General features: G+C 47.8%; 1 protein-coding gene across 12 annotated transcripts in view; it reads right to left on the reverse strand.

Moving 5' to 3' along the window:
* Positions 1-24,618, reverse strand: part of NCOR1 (nuclear receptor corepressor 1) — a 509,406-nt gene that overhangs the window by 21,267 nt on the left and 463,521 nt on the right. For 10 of the 12 annotated variants that reach the window (XM_033922034.1, XM_033922033.1, XM_033922035.1 and 7 more), the window contains 4 exons: positions 23,530-23,672; positions 15,491-15,714; positions 463-597; positions 103-245 (listed from right to left, as the gene is read on the reverse strand). In XM_033922034.1, the coding sequence (XP_033777925.1) occupies positions 103-245; positions 463-597; positions 15,491-15,714; positions 23,530-23,672 (645 nt within the window). The remainder of the gene's footprint in view (positions 1-102; positions 246-462; positions 598-15,490; positions 15,715-23,529; positions 23,673-24,618) is intronic. The other 2 variants (XM_033922040.1, XM_033922038.1) reach the window with 1 other exon arrangement.

Consider the following 24,618-nt stretch of genomic DNA (forward strand, 5'->3'; position numbering starts at 1 on the left):
TTATGCTTAATTCTGTTGCAAACCAACTGTGCAATGCACAAGTTTGGGAGGGTTAGTATAACAATGCTGGAAACAGGATGGAGCAAGACAAAGCCCACTTACCAATGTCAGAGTCACCCCCACCAGAGGAGTTCAACTTACGAAATATCTCCTGCTTCTTCGACTTCACCATGGCAGAGGTGCTTTCCAGCTTGGTGAAGAAGGAAGGCAGATAGTTTAAATTCCCGGGAGAGCGAGAGTCATTTCTGTAGAAAAAGGAAACATCTCTAGAATGGCTGTCACAGCGCACACTACAAAAACTGAAACACATCACTGTGGAGAGAGCAGATTAAAACCTATTTCAGATGATGAGAGAAGCAGATCTACTGTAGTGTGACTCATTCCTGGCTAAAAGTTGACATCTTCACACAGTAGACAGAATGGTTCATTCACAATCAACACTCTCAGTCTGGTATTAAATACCTCTGTTCCGCGGGCTCAGCTCTTTGAGACAGCAGCAGAATGTGCTCTTGCTTCTCATGCATACTGGTGACCTGAGGTGGTGAGATAGGCTCATAGGGCTCTGAGATGTGACCACTCTCTGGGGACTTCCCAGGTCTAAAAGCAGGAAGAGGGGAGACACACATTAAAATATATTGTTATCGTGCTGAAATTGGACAGTGGTGTACACGATTGCTACATAAACCCTTAGTACTATAGTACTAGTTTACACTGCAATCACTTCTGCTGAATATTCACTATCCTGGATTATGTAAATAGCAACTAAGGGAAGATCAGGTTCTTACCTCGATAATCATCTTTCTATTGATACAGTATATGAATGGGGGGGGGATTCATATACACTTTTCCATCCATATTTGCAGTTTCAGCAATCGCGGTTTCAATTATTCACGGTTTTTAGCTTGTTGGCTCCTCCCCCCAAATTACATCAGTATGCATAGAGAAATCACTAATCCCAAGCGTTTACAGAGAAAACTTCTGATTCCCACCACTTTATTCACCGTGTTTTGCTTCTCCTTCAGGAACAGGCCCGGTCTCCCACCATGTTATTTGCGGTTTCACCATATTCACGATGGTTTTTAATAGAAAACAGCGAATAACATATGAAAAAGTTATTTGCGGTTTTTCTGTATTTGCGGTTCTCTTAATCCCCTATCACAGCGAATACGGAGGGAGAAGTGTACTGTGTTAATAGAAAGATTAAAGAAGTAAGAACCTAATGTTCCCTTCTGTTACACAGGGCATATGAGCCCTGACAAGTGGAATGAATCAAAACAGTCCCTGGAATCTACAGTGAGACAGATGAGCCTGCTCTTGACACTGAAGACCAAGTGGTATCCTTTTGTGCTGTTATATCCACTCTATAAAACTTTGTAAAGGTATGAAGTATGGATCATGTAGCCGCTCTGCAAATCTCCTTGAGTGGGATTGCCCATGAAGAAGATATTTGTGGCTATGGCTGGGATCTGGCACCACAAACTGCCCTCCTTGATGTAATTTCTAGTTTCATACCAGAAGTTACATCAAGGAAGAACTCGGCAGAAGGAAAGCCCCGGAGCAGGCCTCTGAAGATTCATCATCTTGGTGTGGCTGGCTCCTGAAGGTAAAATAGATGCTGGGCAGAAGGGGAGCTGGGGAGGAAGGCATTATACAATGGCAGACACACTCTCTCTCAGCTGTGCACTAGAGAGCTGCACGGGAACGGGGACCCGTGGGAATCCCGCGGGTTCCCCCTTCGGGTCGCGGGGATCCCGTGGGGACACCCCTAAGGTCGTGGGTCGCCCCCTAGGGTTGTGGGGATCCCGTGGGAACGCCCCCTAGAGTCGCGGGGATCCTGCGGGGTTCCGAAGCACTCGAGCCGCGAGGCTCGTCTTCTTTCCCTACCTGCCCTGCCGCAGCACACAGCTGACTCGGAAGTCTTCCACGATGTTAGTGCTGACGTCGGAGGGAGAGCTTAAGCAAAGCCCTCCCTCCCTCCGACGTCAGCGCTGACATCGGGAAGACTTCCGGGTCGGCTGTGTGCTGCGGCAGGGCAGGTAGGGAAAAGAAGACCAACCGAACTTTCCAAAAAACAGGGGCTGCTTGACTTTTTTTTTTTTTCTCTCTCTCTTTGATTCTTCCTTATTAGCAATAGGAAAAGGGGAGCCAGGGGAGAGGTGATCGCAAAAATTAATCCACCTTCGAGGGAACCAAAGGCAAGGTAGAAGAAGGGGACAGAGTTCTCTTACTTGGAACCGTTTGCAGCCAGGGAAGCAGATGCGTGCAGAGTATTTTCAGAGTTAAACTGGTTTACTGTGGCTGGAAATATATAGTGTGCATGCTTTAAAATAAGAAACCAATGCTCCAAACTCAAAGTAAAATAAAAAAAAAATAAGAAGAAGAAACTAAGGTAGTTAATTCTAAATAGACAGTTATTATAGCATCTGCGGATTGGTTATGAGAAATAGTTGTTACTGAAAAGGGTGTTCTGGATGGCTATGGTATGTCTGGTGTGGGGGGGTATGCCTGTGTATGTTTGTGGGGTGTGTGGGGAGGGTGGATGTGGGAGTGGGATGAGGTACCGAGGGCTTTGTGGTTGGTAGCACATACTCAATCTGCAGCGGAGTTTAGCTGGGCATCCATGGCTGATTTGAAAGTGACTACGCTTAATGTGGATGGAGTCAAGTCTCCCATTAAGTGTTCACGGATATTGACTCATCTCAGGAAGCTGGGTACTGATATAGCATATTTGTAAGAGACCCACCTTTCTCAGATCGAGCATGCCAAGCTGCTGAGGGGTGGGGGAAGTCTACTCTTCTACCTTCAGTGGGAGGCAAAGGGGTGTTGCCATCTTAATGCATAAGAGATTGCCATTTACTCTACATCAGTGGTCGGCAAACCACGGCTCGTGAACCGCATGCGGCTCTTTATCTACTTGAGTGCGGCTCGCGGCTCAGCTTCAACCGCCGGTCCGCAGAATTTTCTGCTGGTCCACAGGGCCAGCACCTCCATCGGGCCTAAGAGATTGTTCAGTAGCTGCCGGTCTTCGGTGCGATCAATGCGGCATCTTTGTGCTGGCTCCCTGAATGCTGCAGTGCACAAAGCCATGGGAAAAGGCTTCTACCCGCGGCCTGCGCCTGACCCAGTAGCTTTCTCTCTGACATCGCAAAGTCAGAGGGAAGGATTCCAGATGAGGTGTGGGACGTGCGCGAGGAGCCGCTTTCCACAGCTATGTGCAAGGCAGCACTCAGGGAGCCAGCCCGAAGATCCTGCGTTGATCACACCATGGACCATCCTGAAGCTAACACCAGGGGGCAGGCCAGAAAGCAAGACACATGGAGGGAGAGAGACAACAACGGTAGAGGAAATGCTTTTATTTAGTGATTTTGCATCTGCTGTCTGTTTAAGAAGAAATGCATTTGTTTGGTTTTCTCTGGGGGTTGTACTGCTTGAAGAGTCTTGCATCTTAGGGTTTGTTTGAATATTAGTACTTTTAGTTTTTGGTCCAGTATTTGCATGGGGTTATCTGTTTTCTGGTAGAAATAAATGTTGAAAAGCATACAGTGTGCTTTCTGTATTTTAATTTTGTGGTTAACCATTATGTGTTGTTAATACGATTATATTGTATGTGTATATATATGAAAAATGAATGGAAAAAATGGTGTTACAATTAGTACTATTATGGGGTGGGGTCTGGGGTGGAGATGGGAAGGTTGGTCAGCCTGGCGCTTACGGGGAAGGGAAGCAGGGAGAGCTCAGAACTTGGTGGCGGCCTGTTCCCCGATTACGGCAGCAGTGGCAACCTGTTCCCTGGCGGTGGCGGCCTGTTCCCCAATGGCGGTGGCTTGGAGGAGGGCAGGGAGAAAGAAAGAAATGGGGGCAGGGAGAGAGAAAGAAAGGGGCAGGGTGAAAGAAAGAAAAAGTTGGGGGAGGGAATGAAGTCTGGACCAACTTTATGGAAAAATAAGTCTCTAGACAACAAAGGTAAAAAACGGAATTTATTGACTAAAATATGTTAGCTTTGGGAAATGTATATAGCAGATGTCTTTGTATTGTGTTAAAAAAAAAAAAGGAAATGCATTTCTGGTTTTATTTCTACAGTGTTGAAGTACTTGCTGACCCTTGCTGTGACTGGTGGGGATCCCCCAAGCACCGCTAGCAGAGGTCCTCCTCTAGAGACGGCCAGAACTCCCCTCCACCAAGCACAGCTGTCGCTGGCAGCATCCATGAGCCACTGAAGTGCCAGCATCTGTGACTCAGGGATGCTACTGCTGCCTGTCAAGCTTGGCAAAAGGGACCCCCGGCCAACTACAAAGGAAGTCCTCAGCTGACAGCTTGGGGGTTCTCATTAGAGAATGACACGGTGGCGGTTTACCCGCGGCTACCGCGTTTAGCCGCGGGTAACCCGCCAAAAACGGGGAATGAAAATTAGCAGCCTCTGCGGGGACGGGGACAAGGCCAACACCGCCCCATGGAGCGGTGAATGGTTTTGTCACCGCAGTGAGGCATAAAGGATCGTGCGGTCCCCGTAGCCCCCACCCGCACGCCAGCTCGATCGTTTAACCAGCTTCCTCTCTCCACCTCACCTTAGTTTGCCGGCTTTCTTTTTCGGCGACCGGAACGCTTTCAAAAGAGCCATGCACGCGCGGCTGCTCAGTATTCAATCTTCTGCTCTGACCCAACCGGAAACAGGAAGTTGCAGCAGAGCAGAAGATTGAACTTTGAGCAGCCGCGCATGCGCGGATCTTTGAAAGCGTGCAAGTCGCTGAAAAAGAAAACCGGCAAACTAAGGAGAGCTGGAGAGCAGTAGCGTACCAAGGGGGGGGGGGCGGGAGGGGCGAAAAAGGTAATGGCGCCAGGCCTTGGAGCACCGAGGCAGACCGCTTCTCCCCCCTCCCAGCCGAACCCCCGCTGACCCTCCTATCTCTCCCCCCCAAGTGAACCTTTCCGACCCTCCCAGCGAAAGCAGCAAACCTCCCTCCAGTAGCGTCTGCTTTCTCCTCCCTCTGCCGCATCACTGATGACATCATCAGTGACGCGGCAGAGGGAGGAGAAAGCCGCGAAGGAGGTTTGCTGTTCTCGCTGGGAGGGTCGGAAAGGTTCATGGGGGGGGAGACAGGAGGGTCAGCGGGGGTTCGGCTGGGAGGGGGGAGAAGCGGTCTGCCTCGGTGCTCCATTACCTTCTTCGGGCAGCAACAGCGTTTACAATTCGCTGCTGTTGCCGGCTTCAGGCCTTGTTCTCTGCCGGGTACTGCCTACTTCCTGTTTTCATGAAGACAGGACCCGACAGAGAGGAAGGCCTGAAGCGGGCAACAGCAGTGAATTGTGAATGCTGCTGCTGCCCGATGAAGTTCAGGACATCAGGACATCGGGGAAGGAGCAGGGAGAAATCGGCTGCTGGCTTGGGGGTGAGGGTAGGGAAAGAATCGTGGAAGTGGAGAAATTGGAATGATGGCTTTGTGGGGGCTAGGGGGAGAGAGAAAGAAAGGAAAAAATAAAGAGGAGGGGGCCAGGGGGAGAAAGAAAGAAAGGCAGAAATAAAGAGGGGTCAGGGGGAGAGAGAAAGAAAGGCAGAAAGAAAGAGGGGGTCAAGAGGGAGAGAAAGAAAGGCAGAAAGAAAGAGGAGGGCCAGGGGGAGAGAGAAATAAAGAGGGAGGCCAGGGGAAGAGAGAAAGAAAGGCAGAAATAAAGAGGGGGGCCAGAGGGAGAGAGAAAGAAAGGCAGAAATAAAGAGGGGAGTCAGGGGGGAGAGAGAAAGAAAGGCAGAAATAAAGAGGGGAGTCAGAGGGAGAGAGAAAGAAAGGGGGGGGGCAGGAGAAGAAAGAAGAAGGACCAGAGACTCATGAAATCACCAGACAAAAAGTTAGGAAAAATGATATTATTTTCAACTTAGTGATCAAAATGTGTCCGTTTTGAGAATTTATATCTGCTGTCTATATTTTGCACTATGGCCCCCTTTTACTAAAACGCAATAGCGGTTTTTAGCGCAGGGAGCTTATGAGCGTCGAGAGCATCATGGGGCATTCAGAGCAGCTCCCTGCGCTAAAAACCGCTATCGCAGTTTAGTAAAAAGAGAGGGGGAATATTTGTCTATTTTTGTATAGTTGTTACTGAGGTGACATTGCATAAAGTCATCTGCCTTGACCTCTTTGAAAACCCGCGGAATATAAATGATAATTAACATTTTCTCTGCGTACAGCGTGCTTTGTGTTTTTAAAATTTTATTGTTGGTAGATCATTTTGACTTGGCCACAAAGGTAAGGGGGAGGGAGGGAGGGGAGCTGCTGAAAGACATCTAGTAATCCTTGCAGGCTTGACTGTGCAGGGAATTATTTTCGTAAAATCATGTTTTGTTATGTGACTGGCATTATCTAGACTTTAATTTCTATGAATGAATAGAATGAAAATGATATAAAATTACTTGCTTGCGGGGACCGCGTGTTCCGGCTCACACAAGGAAGGAGGGGGTGAAAGGGAAAAAGTTTCTCTTCCTTGGAAATAGATTCTGAAGTGACCTCATCAAAGAAGACCAGCACCAAATATACAAGAAATCCCTTAAACAATGTCAAAAGAGACAAAAATAGAAAACTGCTACTGCCATTATTGAAGGAATCAACTTGAAATCACAGAAGAGACAGGAAAAGGTTAAATGCCTCATGGAATCCTCAGGTACAAAACACAAACCAAATTGTGAATGAAATCAGAGCAGACAGTAAGAAATATAAAATTGATGTCATTATCCATCTGGAAAAAAAGGCGTACTAGAAATAATGCCTCAGCAATACAATTTTCAGAAGTTCTATTTGCTATTTGCTCATGGTAAGGGAGAAGAGAGACTGCTAGTGATGGTGGGGGACTGATAGAAAATTTGAAAGAAGGGAGGTAGAAAGGAACAGATGGTAAAGGAGGGAGGGAAGGGTGGTGGTGGAAAGGAATAGAACAGACATTGAAAGAGGGTAGAGAGGAACAGACCCTGAAAGGAAATGTGGAAGGCAGAGTGGGGAGAAGATGCTGGAAGGGAAGAAGACAGATGCCAGACTATGGGGGAGCGGAGGGAAGAAGATGGGTGCTAGACGGTGACGGGGCGGTGAATGGGATGGCAGTGGCGGTGACGGGGCGGTGAAAGGGTTGGCGGTGACGGTGACGGGGCGGTGAAGGGAACGGCGGTGAAGGGAACGGCGGTGACGGGGCGGTGCAGAGGATGGTGGGCCGGGGACGGTGCATTGACGGGGACAGATTTTTTCCCTGTGTCATTCTCTAGTTCTCATCAGCTGAGTATTTATATTTTATATTTACATTAGAGGCTTTGGTAGAAACCCGTTTACAAAGTATGTATTCTTCCCAATTAATATTTTCAAATTAATAGTCTCTTTGCTTATTTGTAAATGGGTTTCTACAAGAGCCTTTAATTCAGTAGCATAATTAAATGAAATAACTATTTCTGAAGTTTATAGGGATGGGCGGGGACGGAGGGGATTCCTCACGGAGACGGGTGGGGACGGAGGGATTCCTCGCAGGGACGAGTGGGGACGGAGGGATTCCTCACGGGGATGGGTGGGATTTTGGCGGGGATGGGTGAGATTTTTGTCCCCGCGCAACTCTCTACTGTGCACCCAGATGGCCATGGGAAATAAGCAAAGACCATGCCTGGGGACTGAATCAAAGTCTCCCATACAGCAGTATGCAGCTTTATCACTGAGTAAGCAGACTAACTAAGATTTATGTCCAAGTTTTAATTTGATTACTTACGTTTGCTTAGCTATAATCAGTTTAAAGGTGGAGGCCCAAAAAAATGGGAAGCAACATTCAACCAATGGCGTTCAGAATTAGTTTTTTCCCCCCCATTGCTGCCATGGCCAACTCAATTAGATCTGGATAGTCAATGCTGGTCCTGATCCAGGTACCAGCACCTAATATTCAAGTTTGGGGTAGCTGCCAGCAGTAACCAGGGCATCACAGATATTAAACAGTGGTATCGGCTCTGCCCCTACTGTTCCTGGACTACCCCAGCACAAACCAGAGATTGCCAAGGCAGTCTGAGCAGATGTAAAGCTGTAGTTATCTGTTCCTGCCTGGTTAAACCATGCTGTGGATTCCATAATACATATATTTTATCAAAACATAAAAATGTAAAATACAAACAATATAGAGTACCACTCTTCTTGTCCCCATCTAATATCTGCACTTAGCCCCTCAGTTGTAAAGGCAGATCCATACAGGCTTTTCCCTAAAGTTCTATCTTCTATATGAAAGCCAAAAGGCGAGGTGCCCACTACCAGGCTGTGCTTCTTTAGCTTCCAGCTGACTTAGGGCTCTCTCTGGCCAGGGGGACATTTGCCCTATTTGCACTCCCCTAACACTATTCTTTTTTTTTTTTATATTTACATTTTTATTATAAATTTTGAGAGAAAAGTATACAATCACACCAATAGCTAAAATATACATCAAAAATACAGTAAACAACAAGAACATAATAGAAAAACACACCATTAATACAATACACCTCAAAAAATCCTCCCTAACCCAACCTCCCCACCCCACAGAAGCAATGTATAACCACCAATTCCCCCCCTCCCCTCCCCCTGCCAGATCAACCGAATACCAGGAGTAAGAACACCCTTCAAAGAACATCCAAAATGTCCCCTAATTTATGCTAAGTAGATGTATGGGAGGCTTAAATAAAATGACGTTTAGCCACCGCTAACTCCATCCTCACCAAGGACAACAGATGGTTAAGCCATTCTGCATGAATTGGTGCTACAGTATTCTTCCAATGATTGGCAATTAAACATTTAGTTGCCGCCAAACCAAAGCCAAGGAGCTTAGTTTGCCGTTGATGTTCTTTGATATTGTACAGTCCTAATAAACAGCTCTGAGGTGTCACCCCCATGGGACCACCAATAAGTTCCATCAGGGTATTAACCACATCCTTCCAAAAGGGACGTATGACAGAACAGTCCCACCAAATGTGTAAAAAGGTCCCTACTGCTATACCTCATCTCCAACATTGGGCTGACACTCCAGGGAACATTCTGTGCAATTGCTCTGGGGTATAGTTCTACCGGGTCAGAACCTTATAAGCATTTTCCTGAACCAACGCACAGGAGGAAACCTTATATACCTCCCCACATATAACTCCCCATTCCTTATTAGTGAACTGCAGACCCATATCTCCCTCCCAGTGTGTCTGAAATACTGATATACTCCAATACTGATATACCACAGAAAGCGGTCTAGGAACTTTCTGCAGGAGCAACCACAAATTCTCTAAGGGTTCCTGTCCCATAGGAGATTGGGATCCCCATCCCTGGGCTTGCATGAAATGTCGGATCTGGAAGTAAGCTAAATAGTCCCCATCAGGCATGTCATATTTCCTCTGGAGCAGGTCAAAAGAAAGAATCCCAGAGGACCCCATGAGGTCTCTAAAGGTAAGCAATCCTTTCTGGGCTCATTGGTGGAAGACCCAACTGTCCATTCCCACCGAGAACAGGGGTTCCGCCTGTATACTCGCCAGAGAGGACACCCGTGTCCCATTTCCCAATTTAGCCTGTACCTGGATCTACAGCTGCGCCAAATGGCGAACAAATGGATTATCGATGCTCTGAATCCAGGGACGCTGCGAACCAGATGCCCAAAGTTTGTGCTTCAACAGCCCTGGTCCCCTGTTCCAACAGCACATCCTGTTTATTTTCCCCAAGTTCCCAATCCAACAACATTTTAATCTGTGCCGACTGATAGTACCACCACAGATTAGGCACCCCTTTGTCTCCTACATCTCGAGCTGCCCACATGAGGAATTGAGATAATCTGGGAGGTTTTCTCTGCTAAATAAAACTTAACTCCGCTCCGAATCTTCACAGCTCTCCCGATGGCACTGGCAGTGTTTGAAAGAGGAACAAGAACCGGGGAAGCACATTTCATTTTTATGATAGCTATCCTGCCCCACCAGGAAAGCCAGAGGCTATGCCACCGCTGCAAGTCAGATCTAATACGCTGGTAAATAGGCAGATAATTCACTGCGTATACCTGGGAAAGATCTTTAGGAATATTAATGCCCAAATATTTAATCCCATGGGGGGCCCAGCAGAACGTGAAGTGCCCCCTGAGCCCATCCACCTCCAGAACCGTCAAGGTCAGGTTCAAAATTTCCGTCTTATTTAGATTTATTTTAAACCCCGAGACCTGCCCATATGAATCAAAAAGTTGTAGTAATCTTGGTATGGAGACCTCTGGCTTCCCTACATATAATAAGATGTCATCAGCAAAAGAGTGCTATTCGATAGTCCTCCCCCATTCTGCATGATCCCGAATAGATCAGGGTGGTGACAAATACCCAAAGCTAATGGTTCTATGGACATAGCAAACAAAAGGGGCGATAGTGGACACCCCTGTCTGGTCCCCCGATATATGGAAAAAAAAATCTGTGTAGGACTGATTAATCTGAAGACAAGCCCTCAGTGACTCATACAGGGCTTGTACCCAAGCACTGAAAGTACCCTCCAGACCCATACGCCCCATCACGTCCCATAGGAAACCACACAGGACCCAATCAAAGGCCTTCTCTGCATCTATAGCCATTAAAACCATCTTGTCAGGTCGGGATCCGGCCTCCCATAGCAAATGCAATGTTCACCGGATGTTATCACTCACTTGTCTTCGCTGAATGAACCCAGCCTGATCCTGATGGATCAAGGAGGGCAGCACCTTTCCCAACCGCAGGGCCAAGACCTTAGCCAAAATCTTAGCATCCAAATTTAACAATGAGATGGAGCGGTATGATCCACAAGATAAAGGGTCCCTCCCAGATTTCAGGAGTATCACCACCCCAGCCTCTCCCATGGTTTTCGGTAGAGCTCCTCCTGTGGGACCCCATTAGCCACCCTGACCAATAAAGGCCCTAATTGTTCAGAAAATTGTTTATAATAGCGACTAGTGTACCTGTCCAACCCCAGGGATTTGCCATTTTTCAAGGACTGGATCACTTCTAATACCTCATATAATTTAATGGGTTCCTGTAAATACTCTATCCAACACTGATAGCTCAGGGATAGGTAGGAAATCAGGAAATCGAAACTGTTCCTCCTCATCCATCGGCTCAGGAGGCCCATATAGCTGGGAATAAAAATTCAGGAACTCCCTCTGAAATGCCGTATCCGTGCCCCTCGTCTCCCAACCCTCGGCACTTCGAATCCGGACTATAGTGGCCCGAGCTTGTTTAATCCGAATGTACCTAGCGAATTTGCACTAGCTTTATTACTATGTTCATAGATGTTTAATTTGAAATGGTCCCTCATTCTTTCAGTCTCTGCTACCTGAAGTTGATATAATTCATCTTTCACCCGCTGTAATTGGAACAGTGTCTGAGGATCCTGCGTAGCCTGATGAGCGGTTTCCAACTGGAGCAGACGTGCATGTAACTGAAAGAAACTTTGGGCTCTCTGGCGCTTATATCGAGCCCCCCATTTAATAAGTTCCCCCCAGACTACTACTTTCAGGGCATCCCATAAAATAGCAGAGACCTCCCCATTATCATTCAAATCCAAGTAATTCCATATCATTTTTTCTACAGCATCTACCACTGGCGGAGAACTCAATAAGGATTCACTGAGTCTCCAGTATCGTCTGCCCCCCTGATCTAGTAACCCTTTGCACCCACCCAGACTGGGGCATGATCAGAGATGTGCATTGTCTCTATTTCTGCCCATTGCAAGCCTCCCATCTGGTTCCTATGTATCTACATCCCATCCAGTTTAGTGTAAGTATTCTGGGCGTGAGAGTAAAAGGTATACGTCCGTTGGGTGCCATGAAGCAAGCGCTAGCTATCGACCAAACCCAGTGAAAGCATTAATGTTCTAAACGCTCTGTCAGGGCCCTGAAGTGCTCTGCGCCCTCCCCCCGAGTGGTCCAAGGAAGGATACGGTGGAACATTGAAATCACCCCCTAAGTATACTGCACCGAGCACAAAGGTTCCCAAATTTTCCTGGAGACTCCTAAAAAGTCAGCTTGTGCAGTATTAGGTCCATAGACATTTACTATAGTCAGGGGGTGACCCTGTAAGGTGCCCCTCAATGCCAAACATCTCCCCACTTTATCCCGATATATCTGCTCCATCTGTAGACCCAATCCTTTACGTACCAAAATGGCCAACTCTCCAGCTCTTTTGGTAGCTCTATCCCCCTGATGTGTCCAAATCAAATCATATTGTGGTCTTTGAAGGAGAGCTACATCTCTGAGGTCTCAAATGGGTCTCTTGTAATAAGCAAATATCCCAGTGCATGCGTTTTAAATCGCGAAAGACCATGCTCCTTTTACCAGGACTATTCAGCCCATTTACATTCCAGGACCCAATGATAACCTCTGGATCCTCTTCATCATGCCCCCCCCCGACCCCCCCTCTGTTGTCTGCCATATCCCTTCCCCCTCCTCTCTCCTCCAAGTAGCTGATCCCGCTAACCTCGAGTCAGCCAGGTTGAGAAAATGAGTCAAATCGAAGAGGCTCAGTCACACCATAGTCCCCTTCTCTGCAGTCATATGCCCCCTCCAATCCCCCAAACATTCCGATCCCAAGTACCCTTTCTTCTCCATTCAACTAATCATTCAATCACGGAGCATTCTCCGCTCCCTGAGCCATCATACCACACAAACTCTGAAAAGCACATATGCATAAACAATGGTATAACCTAAACAGTTAGTAAACATAACAGAGCATTCCCTTGCGTAGCAGACCCATCCCTAGAGATGGGCTAGATATATTACACAAGTAGCTAGTCCCTGTCCCTCACATCAACCTGAATCTCCGCAAATCCATTCGATCCATTGGACTCCCATCACAATCCCCCTTCCCATTCATCACCACTGCTGCCCCAAAGTCACAATCATACCCTGCACTCATCACACCAACATATGTACCACCCCGAACATGGGGAAATGCTAACATAGTTATGAAAACATTCATCCATCCCCAGAACTACCTAACAGGAAAACATTAGAATGGGTAGCAATATATCTGATCACCATAGTTCAAGTCAAGAGTCCTGTAAGGACTGGAAAACAGATTCCCCGGAAGCCTGGGATCCATGGCCCTCAGTTTCCACTCTCATGCTTGGTGAGCCTTTGGGTCAGGTGGCATACGGCATCCCAAGTCCTTTAGAGTCATCCATGCATCAGCTACTGAGTCCACCTTACAATGTTTTCCATTAACTGTAAACAGAAGCCCAAAAGGGAACAACCATCTGTAGTGATGACCCACCGCCCGAAGCAGTTGCGTGACTTCCTGAAACTCCCTTCGCTTTTGTAAAGTCACAGAAGCCAGATCTTGATAGACCCCCACAGTAATCCCCTGCCAAGTAAAAGACACATTCTGACGTGCAGCTTGCAAGATCTTCTCTTTCATGACAAAGTCCCCGAAGCAGGCTATAATATCTCGGTTGCCCACTCCCTGGGCAGGGCCCAGGCTTCTGTGCGCTCGATGAAGAATTATATGGGAGTAGTTTTCCTTATCCACTTCTCCCAAGAGATGGCTGCAAAACTCTTGAACCACATGTCAGGCATCCTTAAAGCAGTCAGTCTCCGGAATGCCCTTAAACCACAAATTATTACGGTGAGATCTATTTCCCAAATCCTCCACTTGCTGTTGAAGGTCCACTAATTGCGACACCGCCGTCTCTGCCACAGTAGTAGTTTCTTGCAGCGCCAATGCCACGTGATCTATCCGATCTTCTGAGGCCACGACTCGACCCCCTAATTCTCCCACCTCTGCTCGTATCTCTGCCAGGGCCACCTTGACATCTGCTCGAACCCCCACCATTTCGGCTTTTAACTCCCGGAACCATTGTTCCACATTTCCAGCTGTCAACGATTCACCCTCTCACAAGGGTACAGTGGAGGGTCCCGCCTGAGCCGCCGCAGAGGGAAGCGCCATCTTAGTAAGGCCTGCCGGTGAGACACTCACATGCGATCGGGTTTTGATGCTTGTAGTGCCTGGAAACTTTTCCAGTTTCTTCTTACTCGCCATGCACCCCGCTTGCTGACCCAATCTTTGAAAGTCCCCTGACTGCAATTGAAGGGAAGCTCTTGTTTCTACAGCACGAGCCTCGTCAGAGCTCACAAATTAAGCTGCCATTCTTCAAGCTGATGCTACTTCCTCCCCTAACACTATTCTTGCCATATGTGACTGAGGTATTCTGTTAGCATGATTTTTCTATGTAGCATTCTATAGTAATTTGGCTTGTTCAGGTTTCTCAATAGTGAAGGGGATACTTGTGAGGGAAAGGGGAGGGAAGATAGGAGTTTTGTTGATCCTTGTTCTGTATTATTTACGATTTAAAAAAATGACAATTGTACAGAATATTGTTTCTTTTTATACTTTAATAAAATGATTTCAATATAAAACCACAACTATTCGAGGCTTGTGCGGATGGGAACCGAGTTTGTGGGGATGGGGACAGGGACTGGGAAAAAGTTTGTCTTCATGTCATTCTCCAACAACGACCACATTCTTCTCATTCTGAGGGTCTCTACTGTCTAAGAGAAGTTTCCTGTATGTGCTTGCATGGCCACATGAAAAAGTAGTGCTGTTATCTTGTAACAGAATCCACAATAATAATAATAATAAATTTATTTTTATATACCGCCATACCCGGGAGTTCTAGGCAGTTCGCAACAATTGGATAAGATACAAACAGTACAAGTTATTTAAAAAGACAGCAATTGAAGGCAGCTAAGGAAAGAAATACATAAATTGTAAAATGCATGTAGTATAAAAGAATGCGGAGAATTTTACATAGCAAGATAAATATAGAAAAAGTATTAAGGCCCTAGCCTATTAAATAATTGAGTTTTTATCTGTTTTCTAAAATCCAGGTAAGAAGAGGCTTCTAACACATACCGGGCAAGCCAAATATTTAATTTGGCTGCCCGAAAGGCAAAGATTCTTTCACAAAACCTTTTATACTGGCAAAATTTAACTGAAGGGTAGGCGAACAGATGTAATCTTCGAGGGTTCTTATTTTTAAAGTTCAAATTAAAATAAAATGAGAGTTTAGGTAACTCGGGAGCATACCGAATGTTATTTTATAACAGAAGCAAGAAAACTTAAACAGAACTCTGGATTCAAATGGCAGCCAATGAAGCTTTTGATAGGAAGGGGTGATATGTTCCCATTTCTTTAGGCCATAAATAAGGCAGACAGCCGTGTTCTGGACCACCCTTAATTTTCTAATAATTTTCTTGGGAGCGCCTACATAAATGATATTGTAATAGTCGAGAATACTCAGGATAGAAGATTGGACTAGTAGACGAAAGGAAACTTCGTCAGAATATTTTTTAATAGTACGGAATTTCCAGAGCACTGAAATACTTTTTTTAAACACTAAATCAGAATGCTTTTCTAAGGATGGTAGAGCACATATTTCACTGTGTGTTTCATGTCCCAAAAGAAGATAATGGTTTCATACATCCGACAACTGTCCAACCACACAAAACTATTACAAAATTTGCAGAAATGTCTCACCTTCCCCTTAATTTTTCAGGAATATTTTCAGGGGATACTCGGGAACTTGGCCGCTGATGATGGACCACTTGAATCTGGGACTCAGGACTAAAACGATTTGAGGTCTTAGACCGGACAGGCAAAGCCGATGACATTGGTGCAGAGTTCTGGAATGTAGAGGTGGGGGGTTGTGATGATGCTTGGGTGGACTGGTGATTTCTTGCAAAATCTTGTGTAATAATTTGCTGGAAACAGAAATAAAAGTGGAGACTTGTCAGCACTTTTTACTTATTCAGATGCCATGGTCACTTATGTTATCTATCCTCTCTAGCTTATTTTCTGTTTCTTTTATTTCCCTTTCCAATGATCTTCTCCTTCCTCTTATTTCTTCACCATTGTCATCCAAATGTTATCTTATTTTATTGTAAACTGCTTTGTGTATTTTGTAATGCGATCTGCAGTACATCAAGTGCCTGGAAATAAACCTGCTCACTTTGAGGGTAATTTTAAAATAAGTTGCTTAGGTAGGAAGTCTATGTAAGCACCTATTTTGGAGCTATTTTATAAAGACAGCCCCATAAAGCACAGTTACTTACCGTAACAGGTGTTATCCAGGGACAGCAGGCATATATTCTCACATGTGGGTGACGTCATCTACGGAGCCCCGATGCGGAAGCATTTTCAAGCAAACTTGATTGAAGATTTAAGTTTGCTCTGCTGCTCCACGCATGCGTGCCTTCCTGCTCCACTAGGGGGTGCATCCCCTCGTGGTCTCCAGTTCACTTAACTAGCCAAGAAGCCAACCTCGGGGAGGTGGGCGGGTTGTGAGAATATATGCCTGCTGTCCCTGGATAACACCTGTTACGGTAAGTAACTGTGCTTTATCCCAGGACAAGCAGGCATGATATTCTCACATGTGGGTGACCTCCAAGCTTACTGAAGAGGGATGGAGGGAAGTTGGCAATTTAAGCAAATAGATTTCGCAATACCGATTGGCCGAACTGGCCATCGCTTCTGGATAGGGAGTCCAGACAGTAGTGGGAGGTGAAGGTGTGAACCGAAGACCATGTGGCAGCCTTGCAGATTTCCTCAATAGGTGTGGACCTGAGGAACGCTACGGAGGCTGCCATCGCTCGGACTTTGTGTCCCGTTACTCGACCATGCAGTGCGAGACCAGTCTGAGCGTAGCAAAAGGAGATGCAATCGGCCAACCAGTTGGACAAGGTGCGTTTGGAAACTGGGTGGCCTAACCGGTTTGGGTCGAAGGACAGAAACAGTTGTGGGACTTTCCGGTGTGGCTGAGTGCGTTGGAGGTAAAAGGCCAACGCTCTTTTGCAGTCAAGAGTGTGGAGCGCCACTTCTCCGGGGTGAGAGTGGGGCTTTGGAAAAAACACGGGTAAGACGATGGACTGATTGAGATGGAAATCAGACACTACTTTAGGTAGGAACTTTGGATGGGTGCGGAGTACCACCTTGTCATGATGGAATACCGTGAAGGGTGGGTCCGCTACCAGAGCTTGTAGCTCACTAACCCGCCGTGCGGACGTGAGCGCGAGTAAGAAAATTACCTTCCAAGTGAGGAATTTTGGATGGCATTTGTCTAGTGGCTCAAATGGAGGTTTCATCAGTTGAGCCAGAACCACGTTAAGGTCCCAAACCACCGGGGGAGGTTTGAGAGGGGGGTGGACGTTCAGCAGACCCTTCATGAAGCGAGTGACTAAGGGATGGAGCGAGAGGGCTTTCCCTTCCAGGGGCTGATGAAAGGCCGCGATCGCACTGAGGTGTACTCGAATGGAGTTGGTCTTTAGGCCGGAATGAGATAGTTGAAGTAGATAGTCCAGGACCAGGGGGACGGGGACCGACACCGGGTCCTGGCTGTGGGAGGAGCACCAGGTTGAGAATCTGGTCCACTTTTGGGAGTAGCAGGTTCTCGTCGAGGTTTTTCTGGAGGCCTCCAATATCTCCTTGACTGATTGAGACACGGGGAGAGCAGTCAGGGGGAGAGAAACCAAGCATTCAGATGAAGAGACTGAAGATTGGGATGTAACAGTGAACCCTGACCCTGTGACAGTAGAGAGGGAAACAGAGGCAGAGGCAGTGGATCTCTGACACTGAGTTGAAGTAACAGGGAAAACCACGGCTGGCGCGGCCAGCGAGGGGCAATCAGGATCAGGGTGGCTTGTACTGTTTTCAGGTGGACAAGCGTCCGTAGTATCAGAGGAAACGGCGGGAACGCGTATAGGAACCTTCCCTCCCAGTCGAGGAGGAAGGCGTCGGCCTCGAGTCGGTCCGGGGAGTATATCCGGGAGCAGAAGAGAGGCAGTTTGTGATTGTGAGGGGACGCGAACAGGTCTATTTGAGGTGTCCCCCACCGTTCGAACACTCCTCGCAGGGTCTGAGAGTGTAGTGACCACTCGTGTGGCTGGAGGAGGCGGCTGAGTCTGTCCGCCAGGCAGTTTTGTTCTCCTTGTATGTACACCGCTCGAAGGAAGGTGATGTTGGAGATTGCCCATTTCCAGAGGCGCAGGGCTTCCCGACAAAGGGGCCAAGACCCTGTCCCCCCTTGTTTGTTTACGTAGTACATCGCTACCTGGTTGTCGGTTCGGATGAGAACCACTCGGTCGTGGAGCAGATGTTGGAAGGCTACAGCTGCGAGATAGATGGCCCGAAGTTCTAGCACGTTGATGTGGCAGCGACGGTCTTGTGCTGACCACATTCCTTGGGTGCGTAGACCGTCCAGATGGGCTCCCCAAGCGTACTCCGACGAGTCCGTGGTGAGTACCTTGCTGTGGGGTGGGGTGAGGAAGAGCAAACCTTTGGAAAGATTTGAAGAGTCGGCCCACCAGCGGAGCGATCGTTGCAATGAAGGAGTCACTGTCACTGAGTGGTCGATCGGGTCCCGGTCTTGACGCCATTGAGACGCCAGGGTCCATTGAGGGATTCTCAGATGGAGGCGGGCGAAGGGTGTGACATGGACGGTGGAAGCCATGTGGCCCAGAAGAGTCATCATCTGTCGAGCTGATACTGAGGTCAGTAGGGAGATCCTTCGGCTCAGACTTACTAACGCCTCCAGGCGCGGAGGGGGGAGGAAGGAACGGAGGCGAACCGTGTCCAGCGTGGCTCCGATGAACTGTAAGGTCTGCGAGGGGCGTAGCTGAGATTTTGGGAAGTTTATTTCGAACCCCAGACTTTGTAGGTAGGTAATAGTCTGTTGGGTCGCTGAGATAACCCCTTCCTTGGACGGGGCTTTGATTAGCCAGTCGTCCAGGTAGGGGAATACCTGGAGGCCCTGGGAACGTAAGGTTGCTGCTACCACCACGAGGCACTTGGTGAAGACCCGAGGTGATGATGCTAGTCCGAAGGGGAGGACTCGGTATTGTAGGTGCCAGTCCCCTACTTGGAAGCGCAAGAACTTGCGGTGAGCGGGGTGTACTGGGACATGTGTGTACGCCTCCTTGAGATCGAGGGAGCAGAGCCAGTCGCCCTCGTCGATCAGGGGGTAAAGTGTTGGTAGTGAGAGCATCCGAAACTTTTTCCGTACCAGGAATTTGTTGAGGTATCTCAAGTCTAGTATTGGGCGTAAGTCTCCCGTTTTTTTCGGTACCAGGAAGTAGCGGGAGTAGAAGCCCTTCCCCCGTTGGTCGGGGGGAACCTTCTCCACTGCTCTCAGGCGAAGCAGGTCTCGAGCTTCGGAGAGGAGTAGGGGTAGCTGAGTCCGGTTGGGAGGGCAATTCCTTGGGGGGTTGTCCGGAGGAATGGCCCGAAAGTTGAGAGAGTACCCTGATGAGATCACGCCAAGGACCCATGCGTCCGACGTGATTTGTTCCCAGTGAGGGTAAAAAGCTTTGAGTCGACCCCCGATGGGAAGGTGGCCTGGGACTATGGCGGAGGGGGCCCGCCCCCTTCCGCGCTTCCCGTCAAAAGGATGGGGGTGGTTTGGTGGTCGCGGGCAGTTGAGACTTGGGCATGGCCCTGTGGTGGGCTTGCGGACGTCTGGGTGGGGGCCGCGAGAAAGCAGGGGTGGACTTTTGTGGGTAGCGGCGCGGAGGGGCCCTGTATGGCCTGGACGCTGGCGGTTTGGGTTTTTGCCGGACAAGGGAGGCAAACGAGCGTTCATGTTCGGAGAGGCGTTTTGTCGCCGCCTCGATAGTGTCATCGAACAATTCCTTTCCCACGCAGGGGAGGTTAGCCAACCGGTCCTGTAAGTTGGGGTCCATGTCGACCAGGCGCAGCCAGGCTAGTCGGCGCATGGCGATAGCGAAGGCTGCTTCTCTGGAGGAGAGTTCGAAGCCATCGTAGGCCGCGTGAAATAGATGAAGGCGCAGGTCGGAGAGGGACCCTAAGAGCAGGCCGAACGTTCCTTGCCGGGAGGCCGGTAGGTCAGTCTCAAAGGCTCTCAATAGTCCAATGAGGTGTTTGAGGTATGATGTGAAGGTGAAAGTGTAGCTTTGCACCCTAGAGGCCATCATTGCGTTTTGGTATAGTCTCCTGCCGAACTTATCCAGGGTTCGGCCTTCTCGGCCTGGGGGCACTGCTGCTGAGACCCGGGACGGGTGAGCCTTTTTCAAGGAGGATTCTACTAGCAGCGATTGGTGGGAGAGCTGTGGTTGTTCGAATCCCGGGTAAGGTACTGTGCGGTACTTGGCCTCCATTTTGGAGGGTACGGCCGTGACCATGTAGGGGGTCTCCAGGTTCCTGAAGAAGGCCTGTTGGAGTACCGGGTTGGGTGGTAAGCGAAGGGACTCTCTGGGCAGTGATGGCATATCCAGTTCCGCCAGGTACTCTTTGGAGTATCTGGAGTCGGACTGGAGGTCTAAGTCCAATGCGTGGCCCATGTCTTGGACAAAGCGAGTGAAGGATGGGCGAGATGTCCCCGGGGCCCCGTGCGGGGTCGGGGAACGAGACCTTCGTCGGGTGGAGAAGGATAGGGAGGCTTCCCTCGAGTATCGAGGTTCATGCTCTGATCCATGCTCCGAGACTGGGGAAGCACTGTGAGAGTGTTCCGGGGTTGTCGATCTTCGGCGTCTCGAGGAGCCCCTCGGAGACGATGCCGGGGTTAGGGGTACCGATCGATGTCGGATCGGTGACCCCGAACCGGACTCCCTCGGAGAATACGTCCGAGGGGGAATTCGGAGGATGCGCGGGTTGGAGAGTGATAACTCCGCTACCCTGAGCGGTCCCGTACGAGGTGTGGGGGAACGGCCTCGTAGAGTTGGTGAACCTCGGGCCTTCTTGGAGGTACGGCGGTTCGAGGTTTCTGTCGTTCTAGCTCGACGTTTTGCCCCTCGGCGGTCTGCGGAGGGGGAACGTCTCGGGTGCCTCGGCGAAGAGTCCGAGGAGGATGGGATTCGGCGAGGATTGCGCACCTTTCCTCGAGGTTGTTCGGTGCGAGGCTCAGGCTGGTCTGGCACATTCGCGGTCGAGGCCGATTGAAACTGGGCCATTGCAGCGGACAGCTCCGACGTGATCATCGCTCGGAGTAGGTCCTGGAAGACGGGCACGGACAGCATCGATGGCATGTCCACTGCTTTGGTGCGCTCCACCGGGGGCGACCTCGTATCAGAGTATTCCCGTGTGGTGGAGGCACGGCCCGAAGGCTTGGAGGGCTTAGACGGGGCTGAAAGCATGGGGCTTCCGCCATGTGTCGCCATTGTCCCCGAGGCTGGCTTCTTCGCTGTTACAGAACCTGAAGAGGGAAGAGGGGACTTACCCGGAGCCGAGGCTTTCTGTTGTCCCGAGGACTTCGGGGTCGAGTCTCGAGGCGATGCCGAGGTATCCGGGGCCGAGGTCAAGGCCGGGGCCGAGGCCGACCTCGAGGCCGAGGTGGAGGGTTGGTCCGGGGTGAAGAGGTCCGCCATGCGGGCTTTTCTTCGGCGTAGGGCCCTGTTTTGGAAAGTAGCGCACTGGGGGCAGGAGTCGGTTGGATGAGCCGCCCCCAGACAGAGGATGCACCGGCGATGCGGATCTGTGAGAGAAAGGAGCCGCTCGCACCGGGTGCACTTTTTAAAGCCGGTCAAAGGCCGGGACATTAAATCGAAAGTAGCCGCGGCTCGATTAGCCACGCGGCCACGGGGACCCGGAAGCCTCCGGGTCGTCGAAAACGAAGCAGGAATCAAATAAAAAGGAATTCGCGCACAGCGACTTAATCGTGAAAAAACAAGAAAAAATCGCGGTGCTAGAAGGCAGTTGGGGCAGAGCCTGAAAAACACGTCTTCTAGGCTCGCGGAAAATTTTGAACTGGAGACCACGAGGGGATGCACCCCCTAGTGGAGCAGGAAGGCACGCATGCGTGGAGCAGCAGAGCAAACTTAAATCTTCAATCAAGTTTGCTTGAAAATGCTTCCGCATCGGGGCTCCGTAGATGACGTCACCCACATGTGAGAATATCATGCCTGCTTGTCCTGGGATAAAATCTGTAACCACCATAGGAATATGCAACCATGTAATTTACAATTGCTCAGAAGCTAGTATAAATTTATGTGCATACTTCATGACCATATGTGCTCCTTCCAAACTCTTCTCCTGATCATGCTTACTTTTGGGTAACATAAAAGTAAACGCAAACATTCTTTAGGCCTCCTTTATATGCATGTTACTCCTGGGGTAATTTTATAATAGTCTTTTATGGGCTAGATTTACTAAAAGGCTCTATCACATTACTGTACACTACCATTATTAACATGTTATTTACTTTACTACATGGTCTCATTGCAATGAAACAGAAAATGATGGCTGATAAATAATAATAATAATAATTTTATTTCTTATATACAGCTATACCATAAGTTCAAAGCGGTTTACAACAAGTTACATACAATGAGAGTAAGAGATGTTTACAACAAGATACCATATGGCCTATCTAATCTGCCCAGCCATACCAACTACTAATGTCTACTATCTCTTCCTCTCCCTTAGAGGACCTCTGTGCTTGTCTCGAGCTTTCTTGAATTCAGATGAAGTTTCACTTTCACCCTCTCCACCTATTCACTAATAATGCATGAAAATGGTGTCATAGCGCACTTTGGTAAATATGTTGCATGATGTGTGAGCAGAATTAAAATGCTAACTTATATTTTCCTGTGTTTTAAGCTTTCAGTTTTACGGGTTTGCCCAACTCTATGGAAAGAAACTCTAAGCACCTTAGCTTCAGACCTCTTTGATTAAATTCAAATTGGACCTTAAAACATTTCTTTTCTCAGAAGCCTTTGTCTAATCTGTCCTCACTGCCATCTAATGCTCTCTGGGAACTATGGAAGCAGAGCCTACCCTTTTGTGCTGTACTCCCTTCTATCCTTTCTGGTTTTGTAGTTTCTGTAGTATCGGCACACTCCCTCCCTCCCCCATGAAACTAGATTGTAAGCCAAGTTTCCAAGTTTCTTGTAAATTTGATTGAACGCTTATCAAAATACTAAGCGTTTTACAACAATAAAATAGAGGTAAAACAGGATTAAAAACAACAATATTAAACAGACGAAATATACTCAGACAAATAAAACACAACAATTCTCCCTCTGCTGCCTGAGTATTGCAGGGCTGATCCTCCAGTAGGAAGATATGGACTACTGCTCTCTTGGAATTCCAGAAGTCATTGTTGCTCACTACCTTGGCCCTCTCTTTGCTTATGGTAATGAACTACTTTGAACTTGTCGGATCAAATGAAGACACTATGCTTATGCATTTATTTATGCCCTAGAACAGTGGTTCCCAACCCTGTCCTGGAGGAACACCAGGCCAATTGGGTTTTCAGGCTAGCCCTAATGAATATGCATGAAGCAAATTTGCATGCCTATCACTTCCATCATATGCAAATCTCTCTCATGCATATTCATTAGGGCTAGCCTGAAAACCCGATTGGCCTGGTGTTCCTCCAGGACAGGGTTGGGTATCACTGCCTTAGAATGTAGGTCTGTCTCTTTTCTTATGCCCATTGATACTATGTCACCAAATTAGCAGTGTTTTGGTTTTTTTTTTCTTTTTAACAATTTTGGGCTTCCTTGCTGTGATGATCTTTTCAGCAACTCTAAACAGTTACAATGATCTTTGTCAGCAAGAACACTTACACATATGTGATCAGCAAGCGTGATGAGCCGATGGGTCCGTGGCACACCATCTGATTGGGAGATAGGAAGCTGTGGTGGTGAGGGAGGACCCTGCTGTGTCCGATAGCGGTTCATCTGTCCTTCACATTGCCTGCTGGACTCATCTAAATTACACAGAGCAGCAGATGCTAAATTAAGAGTACAGTTCAATTTGACAAACTTTCTGAGCTTTGTGATCAGTTTAATGTTACAGTTAAATTAAAGGTACAAAAATATTACTCCTACAAAATTTTGGAAAAGAAACACATGTGCACTGAAAAACAAACAAATTAAAATCACCTATCTGTCCTGTTACTTGGTTAATCACTTATTTGCTGTCTAGAGAGCAAGTTTGAATAAGAAATGTGTTACAGGAACATGCAGATCTGTGGGGGTTTTTTGTTTTTATTTGCTGTGGCTGTTACTTATGAATGATTTAGGCACAAGTTTTAACTGTTAAATTAATTTATGCATATGTATATAGAAACATGTGCACAGCATAAATACAAAGCAAAATCTTAATATTTTTTAAACATCCCCCCAAATTCACAATTTTTCTCTCTTTGCATCTGAGTGAATGCACTGTATCTCCATTTCTGATCAAACCTTGTAGTTCTGGATAATTTAGATTCTCCCTTTAACATCCAGAAATAGGGATGGCATTAGGCCATTTTGAATCTGTGGTGATATGAAGCTGGGGAAGAAATGTTCCCTGGCATGCTATGGTAGTGGTGTTATCATGGAAGTGCCTTGTGGAGTCAAACTACTCGCACAGCCCTAGGGTCAGCCATGCCATAATATTCTTAGTACCCTCGTGGCTGCTTTGATTTGTAATATTTATATTGCAGATACTCTGAGCATCCAAAAATTCTTTTTGATTACTTATCAAAAGAATTTATGAGCCTCAGTCCCAATACTCCACTGCATCAAATTTAAAGTTCTCTCCACATTTAAAGAACAGAGATGGATCTACCGTGTAGGGACGGTGGAGCCAGGGGGCCTGAATGCAGAAGTAGAATGGGGTTCTTTGATTGGCTGATTTTCTGTCCAATGGAAAATAGGAGGCGTGTT

Source organism: Geotrypetes seraphini, chromosome 15, assembly GCF_902459505.1.
Source record: "Geotrypetes seraphini chromosome 15, aGeoSer1.1, whole genome shotgun sequence".
Taxonomy (NCBI): domain Eukaryota; kingdom Metazoa; phylum Chordata; class Amphibia; order Gymnophiona; family Dermophiidae; genus Geotrypetes; species Geotrypetes seraphini.